The 11,878-nt window shown below is 36.3% G+C and overlaps 2 protein-coding genes across 2 annotated transcripts; both read left to right on the top strand.

Moving 5' to 3' along the window:
* Positions 1-774: 774 nt before the first annotated feature.
* On the top strand, positions 775-6,691 carry LOC111329494 (E3 ubiquitin-protein ligase NRDP1). Its single transcript, XM_022934216.2, has 2 exons — positions 775-901; positions 3,803-6,691. The coding sequence occupies exon 2, from the start codon at positions 3,828-3,830 to the stop codon at positions 4,794-4,796; it is 969 nt and encodes a 322-aa protein (XP_022789951.1). The 5' UTR covers positions 775-901; positions 3,803-3,827; the 3' UTR covers positions 4,797-6,691.
* Positions 6,692-7,918: 1,227 nt separating this feature from the next.
* LOC111329478 (small integral membrane protein 15) lies at positions 7,919-11,122 on the top strand. Its single transcript, XM_022934196.2, has 3 exons — positions 7,919-8,057; positions 8,217-8,315; positions 10,462-11,122. Exons 1-3 carry the CDS (start codon positions 7,961-7,963, stop codon positions 10,512-10,514), a joined length of 249 nt encoding a protein of 82 aa, XP_022789931.1. The 5' UTR covers positions 7,919-7,960; the 3' UTR covers positions 10,515-11,122.
* The last annotated feature ends 756 nt before the right edge of the window (positions 11,123-11,878 follow it).

Raw genomic sequence — 11,878 nt, 5'->3', positions numbered from 1 at the left:
GAAAACCTCACAACTCTCAGAATTGTCAATATCGGATTTACAGTGTTCAAATGACGAATCTATTAATAGACATGTAAATTGTCATGGCACATCCTTTTTCCAAGAAAACATCCGGTAAAAGGAAGGGATATAATTTTTGGATTCTATACCTGCCAACTTTTTCTGAGATATAGGCGTAAGATTTTTATCCTGGGAGTGCTGGGATTTTTTAAGACGACACGATCATTCCCGAAGATTCCCGAAGAAGTCCGAAGAATCCCGAAGAGTTCCGAAGTCTGCCGAAGGCGAATTTATCGAGAAAACTCTTATCCATAAGGACCGACGTTAGTTGATAACATCAGCGCTTTAGTTCTAAAATCAGAAAGTTTTGGACTGTCATGGTCAATTTTTTAAGGTAGTTGTGATGTTGGTGTTCCCAGAAAAAGCCATAAAGCTTTATTCTGCTCACGAAATATAGTGGTACAATTGTATAAAGGAATGACACATGGTTTTTGTTCCTTGCGTAGGTCTGAGTTAACATATTTTTGGAAACTGTGTCAAGCAAGACGGCAACAATTCACATTTTTCAATCAGGCGTGAGAAACTGGCCTGCAGGCGTGAGTAGGCGTGAGATCGAAGTTTTCAACCCGCAGGCGTGAGACTCACGCCTAAGGCGTGAGAGTTGGGATACGACGAGATAGATATCACATTCATGTCTTACATTGAGCCACCCCTCCCCGGTGGGTGGCTTTAAATCAAGTTGCCTCCCATGATGCAAAGCGATATTTAAGGACGCTCAGTTGTAAATTTTATTATGGCGGCGATGAGTTTTATTTCCCGCGAAGCTCCTTACATATGTGGATAGTTATCAGTGAAATCTTCAATTTGGAAACGTGTATAATCAGCGATTTTCAAGTTTAAGGTATGCAAATGATAATGTATCAGAAACGTTATAAGTTTTTGACTGTTAAAAGCGAAAAATCGCTTTCCGTTAGTAAGGATCTCAAGCCCTCAGTTTAGATAATTTGGGCCTGCTGTAAATACGAAATCCTCGTCAAGGTTTTATTTTTTTTTCTCAAGGAAAATCTAGCTGTTCTGTATATATAATACTACTTTGTTTATCTAGTTTTTCCAACAATTAAGCACTCTATTAGATATTTAGGGCCTAAGCTATGGACAAAACTACCCAAGAGTATCAGGGACGTCACAACCCTAACGTCGTTTAAAAGCAAGATACGCCAACTCAATATAAGTGAACTTTTAGATGATGGCTGCGCAGGCTGTAGCCTTTGTTCATTTTGACTTCTGTGTGTTTTTACTATAAATCTCTTAATAAGTTAACTATAGATATTTTATCTACTACTGTATTTAGTTTGTATATTCTCCCCTAATTGGTGTCCCCAAATTAGTAGGGGATTTGTTCCCTGGCTAGACGGTTTTTGACACTTTAATAAAGTTTCTACTACTACTACTACTACAATGTTCTTGCAGACACGCTCAAAGTTCTATAATCGAATCATAACAAACAATTTCGTAGGATCTTTACGAAATTAGCATTTTAAAGACGTAAACTTTTTCCTGGAAGCTGCTGATCGCCTCACAGTGCGGAACCTGATATATGATTTTACTTTTTGAGCAGGTCGGCTCATGTAAAGAATTAACCATCGCTTTCGTATCTGTAACAGGTTTTCATCGATACTGATAAATTATCTCTTGGCAGCGAGACTGATCGAGAAGGACAAAAATTATATCATGTTTGTGTCCTCTAATCCTTGTTTGATTATAAGCTCAATTTTTTTCTAATACAACGAATTCCATGGGATTTACTACCTAATGTGGCCTCAGTAGATTTATGCCATCAAATAAGGTGTATTTATTTGGGTCTCTATTTAATCTTAATGTTAAGATCCTTCTCCTACATGTGGGTATTTTTCTAGACCCTCCTTTTGAATAAGGCATAAGTGTTGGTAGGTTAGGTACATATGTGGTAGCAAGCACTAGGAAACAAGCACCATCATTCTGAAATAGAGCAGAGTTATTCCATAATTTTTTTAATCCTTTAACTCCCAGAAGTGATCAATATGTTACTTCTCCCTATAATATCCATACATTATCTAGAAAACAGGTAGTGAGAATACTCAAACTTATCAGGTGGAGATGTTACCTTGATTCAACACCAAATTCTTGTAATGAAATTTACAAGGGAATGTGTAGCTGCTAGAAGGGAGAATTAACAATCCGATCTTAAGGGTTAAGGGTTAACCTATTGATGTCCAGTGCGCCCGTATGCGCCCATGGGGACCCACACCCTTTCTACGCCTTTTGACGTCACCGCTTTTAACCCTGGAGCACAAATTTGAGCACGTACTTGAACAGGTTGAAAATATCTTACAAACGATACCAGAATGAGTGCAATTGAGTGAAGGAGATTGGAGAAATAGCCAAAAACCATGTAACTTTGACCTGAAAATCTGGATGAAAATCTTGTTCCATTACCCACCTACCTTTCAGAGCATGTGGTTTGAAGATAATGAGTAGTTTCTGAAAAATCTCTACACCAAAATAAAGCCTACTAAATTTCCAGCAAGTGAGGAGAAACTTCAGGCGAGGAGAGGGGAAAAAAAGGGCAGGAGAAAGAGAGAAATTCTCAAAATTTTGCTTTCTGCGCGTGCCCGAGATTTTCAGGCGGCCATTTTGCATTTGGATCGAAGGGCTGTCAAGTGTACAAGCTGTCAAGGGGTTTTTGGTAAGTTTGAGCTTTTAAAACCACAACAGTGAACCGAAATCTGCTCGACTAGTTTCAAAACACAGTTTTCCACAAAAGCTGCGGCCATTGATGGGTTAAGCAAGATCAGAAGTGTGCTCAAGTATTTGATATTTACTGACGTTTCTCAAAATTGAAGACATGGAAACCATTCGTATCTTGATTAGTCACTTCACAGATGTAATCTCTTATTTGTTTGGCTGGGAAATTAAATGTTAACCACTGAGTCAAAATCTCTTCACATTTAGGGTATAATGATATTTTGGTAAACCATAAATTGACTTTATATATCTTATTAACCAAGCGCGAGGGCCGTACTGGGAGAATATCGGCCAGAGGTCTTGACAGTATGGACCGAGCGCAGACTGAAGGCCGATATTCTTCCAGTACGGTCCCGAGCAAGCTTGGTTAATAAGAGATTTATTATACGACTGAAGTTCAAAGGGACACAAGTGGGGTATCATTCGGGGACTATTTGGGACAGTGCCCGGTCTAATACTGAGAGAATATTGACTGGCAATAGAGCATTTTGATTGGTTGATTTTAGTTTATTGGCCCTCTGACTGCCCAAGTCGTGTAATAATGAGTCATATTGATATTGGTGCATGGAAGTGAAAGGATACAGTTGAGAATTATCACAGCAAATGAATTTTTAATTTTATACCCAGAGAAGACTTGTTTAATCAGTTAAAACATCAAATCAAGAGCAATTTTATCCTCACAAAAATTCAAAGGAAAAAAAAATTCATTGTGAGGTGAAAGGTCTAGGACTAAATTTGAATGGTTTCTGTCCTTAAGAGGGTCACATGTAGAAGGCTTTAGTGGCACTCCTCAAACAAAACTTTGTTTTGCTCATTTAAAATTCTGAAGATGTGATTGCTAATTCTCACCTTTAGCTACTACTCATTTCCTTGACAATATGTTAAGAGAATTTGGTGTGAGATCAAGATAATAACATCACCCTGATGAGTTTGTGTAATCTCATTATCTGTTTGCCAGATAACTGAATGTTTGAATATCAGTGGAGGAGACTGGTACTAACTCATTCTTCATTTTAAGGTTGAACATCTCCGTCTCCGTTACTATGGGGTTTGAAACAGTACGATTTACATGCCCAGTTGACGAGGAACTGATCTGTACAATTTGTAGATCAGTGCTAGAAGATCCTCTTCAAGTCCCGACATGTGAGCATGCATTCTGTGCTGCCTGTATACATGAGTGGCTGAGACATCAACAAATCTGTCCTGTTGATCGACGCGATCTCACAGCACACCAGCTGAAGCAAGTGCCAAGAATCTTGAAGAATCTCCTTTCAAAATTAACAATAAAATGTGAAAATGTGAGATTTGGCTGTGATAGCGTGGTCAGACTGGATCAATTACAATCTCATTTAACACAGTGTGAACACAACCCAAAAAGGCCTGTTCCGTGCAATCAAGGCTGTGGATTGGTGGTTCCATTTGATGAGCTTCCTCAGCATAATTGTGTGCGTGAATTAAATAACTTACTCCAAAACCAGAATTTCAAGCAAGAACAACTGCAAGCTCAAATTGATGAACAGCGCCAACAGCTAAATGAACAGAAACGTGAGATTCAAGCTCTCAAGGATATGATCCGAACCACGAGAGTGATCAATTTGCCGCATGCATTGCCAATATTGCCTAACAATCTGCCACAACCAGATCACTATGTCAATGAAATTCATCAGTGGCTAAGGGGCTTGCAATCGGCCAGAGTAACAAGGTGGGGCGGCATGATATCCACTCCAGATGCTGTTCTCCAAGCAGTCATTAGGCGAGCTTTAGCAGACAGTGGATGCCCACCAGCCATTTTGAATGAACTTATGGAGAATGCCCATGAGAGGAAGTGGCCTCCAGGGTTGAGCACTCTTGAAACAAGGCAGTTGAATCGTAGGCGGTATGAACAGTATGTTTGTAAAAGAATCCCAGGAAAACAGGCAGTAGTGATCATGGCTTGTGAAAATGAACATATGGGTGAATCTATGACTTTAGATCCTGGTCTTGTAATGATCTTTGCACATGGTATTGAGTAAAATTTAATACATTTTAAAAGCAGTGGTATTAGTGGCAAAGAGAAGAAAATCAAGTCTTAAAAAAGGCAACTTATTGCCACAGTGAAATCAAAGTTGTATTTTATGAGCTGGAAGTCTCTAAGATGTAGGTACCGTAGTTAGGCATGAAAGCTAATCAATCAAGTAACTTCTGATCTAAGAGCAGCAAAATATTAATCATTTCAGAAGTTTTATCATTGGAACAACAGGTTCTTTCTTTGTCTCTGATAGAAAGAAGAGGAATTGCCAAGTGAAATTTTCATCTCATGTTACCTAGTTTATTACTTTAAAGCAGTATGAAGTGAAGAAGAATTAGTGTTTAGTTTATTTACTTGAAAAAAAATGTGGTACACAGACTTTCAATAACTTTGGGGCACTTTTGAAAATGACCAAAATGTACATTGGCTGGTGAATTATTATTTCATTTTTGGTTGTGCAACAGTACTTCTACCTTACCAGTAGTCCAGTCAGGCAAAAACTAGTCAAACAGGGTATTAACTCTTTCTCCCATAAGATCTCATTTCTAATTCTCCATATTGTTGCCATACAATCCTTATGATGTTAGTTTGGAGAATTTGGAATTGGATCGACTATTAATCCCCTATCATTTTTTTTTATTTCTGATCATGTGTTTGCTAAACATTGTATTGATATTGTAAGGAGAAATTACCAGCATGTCTTTGTGACTTGAGGTGAATATTATAATTTAGTAATTATATACTAAAACAGTGGATAGCATTGAAGGCACACCGTGATTGGCTAGTCAAACTCCGAATATCATTTGCCATTTACCTCCGAGCAACTCGGGAAGAAATGGTGTCCTGGTTTGCATCCGTGAAAAGCGAAGAAATCACTCAAATTAATAACGAAGCAGTCCCTGAAAACACAAAGAAAGCGACTAAATTTGGTTTGGCCGTGTTTAAGGGTAATGGTTTAAGTTTAAACCCGGAGTTTATCAATAAAAACCAATGAGAAAGGTTTTGTTTACAAATGCAAATTGATCCTGCATAACCTTTCTGCAGGGAAACTGTTGGAACCATTGCTGGAATGTATGAATTAAATCAATTTTTGGTGGTGTATATTATCTCACTGTTTTAGTATATACTAAAACAACTATTCACGTCAGTGTCGGTGGTTAGCGGTGGATATTTTCCTTGCCGCTCGTGGCTCGGTAAATATCCACCACTAACCGCCTCCACTTTGGTGAATAGTCGTTAAATAAATGCAGTGTTTCCAATGCAACTACAGAATTTGCTAGAATGAAATTTAAAAACCTTTCACTGGAATAACATTTCAAATACAAGTAGAACAAATATATGAGGTTGTGAATTAGGCCAAGATACAGAGAATATTTTAGTACTTGAATTAGACAAACATTATTTTACCACAATTGGCAGTAATTTTGCAATCTGATTGGCTAATTTGCCATTGTTGTTAAGATTATAACCAATGCTGCTGGCATCAATGGGTCAGGTAGTTAAAACATTGGTTTATTCATCAGTATTGTAGTAGAAAACAAACCGACAGTGTTTTAGCATGGTGTTTGTTTCATATCAATGACGATATTTGTCATCACAGAGGTCAAAATGTTGAGGCACAGCCAAGTGAGTCTGCATCAAATTTTGACCACTGTAGTGATGAATATCATTGTCCATAAGAGTACAGACCATGCTAAACCACTGTCAATTTCTTAATGTGAGGTGGGGAATTAGGCCAAGATATAAATTATTCACACTGTCTCCACTTGTCACTGTAATATTTTCAAGTACGCAACATGGATCTGGTCTGTTTATTTTGAGAAAATAGTTTTAATAATGCATTGCTAAACTCACCTAACATTGCAATAAAGTATAGGTAAATAGCTTTAAATCAACAAACTTTCGTGTTCTTAGCAGAAAGTTATCTGTAGGAGCATGATATGCTGAAACAGGGTTGCCACGGTCAGGGAAAAGTCAGGGAAAAACAAAAATTTTTCAAGGTCAGGGAAAAGTCAGGGAATTTTCCAAAAAGTCAGGGAAATCTAGTTCTCGTCAAAGTCAGTGAAAAGTTGGGTAATTTTGTTTTGAGGGTTCCACAAAGGTTTGTGAAGTAGTCAATTGAGTGTAGCAAATCAGATAGAAAGCTTAAGAGCGATGGAGAAAAGTATAAGTGGATTTGGCCTGTTTGATAATTAATTTAATTCAAGGTCAGTGAAAAATGTTTCAAGGTCAGTGAAAAGTCAGGGAATTTTTTGGGCTCTAATGAGTAGCGACCCTGTACAACCATAACATACAATTGACAGTCAGATCATGAACCAGCATACATTCATGAACCTTTTAACCCAAACATCAGTATGCACATTCTCCCCACCGTTCCATACATTTCTAATAAAACTGACCAGGAGAATTTGTCTCACAATCAAGAGCATCTTTTAGAACTGAAAATCTGTGCCTTTATTCTCATGACCTTTAAGTGGGATTAAAGATCAAGAGAATAAAGGCAAGGAGAAATTAGATACCAGTCACCCTCAGAGGTTAAAGGGTTCAGTGTGAAGCACCTGAAAAGTTGACAGATGGGAGGAAGTTACTTGTGGTGTAGATGACATTATACTTTTTGAGTGTTTTCCAAACTTTCCATATGTTTCTAAAGTGAGGTTTAATCTAAGCTGTACAACTAAGTAAGTAGGTAAGTAAGTAAGTAAATAAGTGGGTAAAGACTTTTTTTAAAGAGGGTAGCACTAAAATTATATAATTACTAACAAACCTGTGGCGCTCTAAAACAACAACTATTCCAAACCAAACTCCTTCTAATATTTACAATAAAGTTATTCTTGCACCACAACTCTTGGTAGTATGTCTTCACCCATTTTTTTTTTTTTTAAAGAGAGTTTTACCAGGTGATAAGCAACTGATCCCTTTTCCAGAAAACCAAAGAATAAAAAATATATAAAGCTCTATATGCTAGTAAAAAATCCATTTATAAAAAAAAAAGAGGCTTATGTCCAAACTCCATAGAAAATATGTAATAAACTTGTTAAATGAAACACAACGTTTGGCTAAAATAAAAACTTGGAAACTTCCTAAAATTCCAAACCACGAGGTAAGTTGCTCATGCTGGGGTCTGCGCTGTCCCAAAAGGTTGGTCAGCGGTGTGTTATTATAATCAAAATGGCGGAGAATTCAGTAGAAAAGGGTCCGTGGAAAGAGACCCTCGATTCATTTGTACAATATGTCGCTTTGAACCCCAAAGAGTTTCTTTTCTATGGTAAGTAATCAGAAATCTATATGTTGCTTTTATATTTTTGCTTTTAAATGAGTTTTATTTTAGTATTCGATTGTTTTCTTTACACGATTTCTGCACTAACCTTGTTTGCTGTATGTGGTTTTTAATTTATAAGCTTATTTGTTCTAATGTTATTCGCAGTTTTCCTAATAATGACTCCTTTGATGGCAATAAGTGGATATCTATCCCTGAAACTAGCAAAACACATAGAAAAGAATGAAAAGGAAAAGAAGAAAAAAGGTAGTACGTAACTGAAAAAAGACATATTTACTTGGACCGCATCTTGCCTCAAGTTATCATCATCATTTATATTGACTTAATATCAGTTTATTCAAATTCCAGTGACCTTGAACCTTTTAACTCCCAACATAATTTCTCCTTACAATATCAATACAAAGTCAAACAGATAATTGATGAGAATAAACAAAAATATCAATAAGGGGATCATTAGTTGATCCAATACCAAATTCTTGATACCAACATCATAAGAACTGTATGGCGGACAGCACGAGAATTACTAATGTGATCTTGTGAATGATAGGAATAAGTAATAATGCAATTCTTCAGTAAAAAGTCTTGTGGTAGAGTGAAATGTTAAACATTAAATAAAAGTAGAACATCAAATAAAAAAAAAGGGTTAGTAAAACATCAAATAAAGTAAAACATAAATTAAAAGTGAACAAGGGACTGGAAATTTGGGAAGTAAAAGTCCTGATGCATGTGGCAGAATTGCCAATTTGTTTTATTTCCACCAAGTATAAGGAAGTTGAATGATGTGGAATGATTTTTGTGGCTGCTTGATTGAAAATGATCGATGCTACTTTGTAGGGGAAACTCAATGGGGCCGATTGCCTGGTGTTATTGGGTGACTCCAGTATAAACTGGGTGACTAAAGCACGCGTGTTAGGCTTGACAGTTGAGCACAAGTTAACATGGGATGAACATTTAATGGATGTTAAGAAGAATTTTGCTAGCAAACTAGACCTGTTAAAATGATCTAGATTCTTGCCAAAAAGCATTTTGAGAGACTTCTACTTTAAGGTTATTTTGCCCTCTGTTAAATACAGACTAGTACTGTGGGGAGCGTGTTGTAACTCAAATTTACTTCATTCAATTGAAAGACTTCATTGTAGAGCATCTCGAATCATTTTTAACTTACCAAAAGACATGCCTTCAAAAGAGGTGCTGGCCTATGATTGGTGGCCCACTTTTTATTTATTTATAAAATAGACATTCTTAAGGTCTTTTTTAAAGCACAAAATGGTGACTTGCCTGAATTGCTGTCTAATAATATTTACATAGAAAGGAGTAATGGATATTCACTACAGGGTGGAGACTGCTTATCAGTATCAAGATTCGAAACTAGATTTATGAAGGATTCGCTGGCTTACAGAGGCACCGTTCTGTGGAAAACAATTTGTCTCAATGAGAGCAGAACACCACATCTGAGCAACAAAGATGGATATCTGATAAGAACAAAAGATTACTTCAAGGATTTTAAATTCGAGACTACCTCCGCCTCGACAACACGGCATAGAAATGCAGATTTTATATATAATTGACGATTAATATTTATGAACATTTTAGTGATATTTTACCCATTCAGTAATGATTTTATCTCGTAAAAAATAAATTTAATGTATAATTCATAATGCACTAGTTACTAATCTTGTCAATATTTTGACATTTTATTTGCATTAGGATTTATGTTTTTAATTATAAATACACGAACCCACAAGCTTGTAGCTTTAAATTTTATTGTGTTTAAATAAAGGTCATCCATCCATCCATCCATCCATCCATCCATCCATCAATGCACTTGAATCAAAGAGGCCTGTTTCTTCAAAGTCCTGGGCCTGAAGGCTAATTTTTTAAAACTGCAGTTTTAAAAAACAGTAAAGCTGGTTCTGGCACACAGACCAGTCCTGTTTGTTTCACTAGCTGATGCTTTGATTGTATAGTTTTCAAAACTTTTGAAACTTCAGTTTTGACTGAAAACAAAACAGCTTTACAGGCCCATTGGCAACTTAAATCCTTAAACTCCCAGAGGTGATTAACACGTAACTTCTCCCTTCAATGTACATACATTATCCTGCAAATAAGTAATGAGAATACTCAAATGGTAAAACCAGGGTGAAAATTGTTATCTTGATCTAAAACCGAATTCTCATAAGTAATTTACAAGGAAATGTCTAGCATTGACTGGGGAGAATTAACAATTGGATCTTGGAAGTTAAAGTGTTAACTATCATTCATTTCACAGAAGTGCTAATAGGGTCATCTATAAAACACTGTTAATCTTCAGCAGATGAACTACTTCTTAGTCATAGATATTATTAAATTAGATTCAATAGTTTTTAATTTTTTCCCTTCTTTTCTTTTAAAGCAACTCGTCAATCAAATATGGCCAAAGCAAGACGGAGAGCAAAAGCTGATTGATTCCTGTGGAAAAAAAGAGTTCGTTAACTTTGAGGTGGCAAATGAGTTTCTGCAACAGGAGGATGTAGTTTAGAAATTTGTCACTTACTGCGATTTTCAGTTGAATGAGGCCCAGCAGAAGTTTGGTGACCACATTTTGACACTGAAGTCATTTTGTTATCATGGGGACTGGCTGCATTTACAGTGGCAACTTGTTGTTTGACTTCTTTTGGTGGGCTTTCATGTTTGACAGTTGATGCACTGCTATTGAGGTTCAGTTACAATTGGAAATGAAAAAGATTGCTTGCAACAACACCATTATTTTACAGTTAAAACCTAGACAACAAACTTTTTGTGCACTTCACTCAACTGATAATCATTGTTATGTCACTGACATGTTTGCACAGCACAGCACAGCAAGTGCAAAGATATACTATGACGAAATTTTGTTTGATATGTTCTGACTATTTTGGTTTAATTTGCTTTTTTTATCTTAGTGTATATAAATAATACCATTTTGATCATCAGTTATGTCATCAGATCGTCATGAAATAGAAATATTAACCATTATTTGATGGCATGTATGGAGCAAAAGCTAAATGATTAAAACTCAAATGTATATTGAGAAACAGGTAATGTTGAATCTATATTACTCCAATTCTTGCTAACTCAAACCTCCCACTTGACTCAAAGCAAAATAAATTTCTCCTGTAATTTGGTTTTACCAACTAAGTTGAAGTTGTAAATTGGTCAGCTTAAAGAGTTAAAAAGCTGACATTTCAAGTGTTAACCCCTCGTCTTTTGCTCTGATGAAGGGCTAATGCTTGAAACATCAGCTTTTTAACTCTTTACGGGGGCCAATTTACAATTTCAACTTAGTCAATAAAACCACATTACCTGGTTACCCCCACTGATGCAGCACCACTGTTTCTTTAGAAATTTATCCCTTTTATTTAATTTCCCCTGGATTTCCATCGTACCTATGCTACAATTTTACCCTTGGTTACTTGAACCTAGTTAAGTTTAACCTCTGGCTAACTGGAAGCAATTTTTGTTTCCCCATCAGGTTATTTTCCATAAGTTTTTAGCCTCAACTGAACTTGAAACACATTGAACCATGTGTTTCAATATGTGACAAATTCAAACCAACAGCACACTGCAGTCCTAGACATTTATGTTTTGTTGTGATTTCTGCAGTAAATTAGTGTTCCATTTTCACTGGACTCTTTCTAATTAAATTTGATTAAAATGCATACTGTATGAATAAGAAAGACAGTAAATGCCCTTTTCCCCTTAATTTTGGTCCTTTGTTTACAAATCCTGATAACTCAAGCCTTTTTAAGTTTCTCATGAAGGTTTAAGTTATCTCAGTAGGACTGTAAATA

Source organism: Stylophora pistillata, chromosome 14, assembly GCF_964205215.1.
Source record: "Stylophora pistillata chromosome 14, jaStyPist1.2, whole genome shotgun sequence".
Classification (NCBI taxonomy): Eukaryota; Metazoa; Cnidaria; class Anthozoa; order Scleractinia; family Pocilloporidae; genus Stylophora; species Stylophora pistillata.
Note: the sequence above shows the minus strand (reverse complement) of the source record. Positions and strands in the feature narration are given on the sequence as shown.

Bases quoted from the DNA above. Each gene is read 5' to 3' on its own strand.
- LOC111329478 (XM_022934196.2), top strand. From the start codon at position 7,961: ATGGCGGAGAATTCAGTAGAAAAGGGTCCGTGGAAAGAGACCCTCGAT. The intron at 8,058-8,216 runs GTAAGTAATCAG...TGTTATTCGCAG, and splicing joins CAAAGAGTTTCTTTTCTATG to TTTTCCTAATAATGACTCCT. The intron at 8,316-10,461 runs GTAGTACGTAAC...TTTCTTTTAAAG, and splicing joins AAAGGAAAAGAAGAAAAAAG to CAACTCGTCAATCAAATATG.
- LOC111329494 (XM_022934216.2), top strand. From the start codon at position 3,828: ATGGGGTTTGAAACAGTACGATTTACATGCCCAGTTGACGAGGAACTG.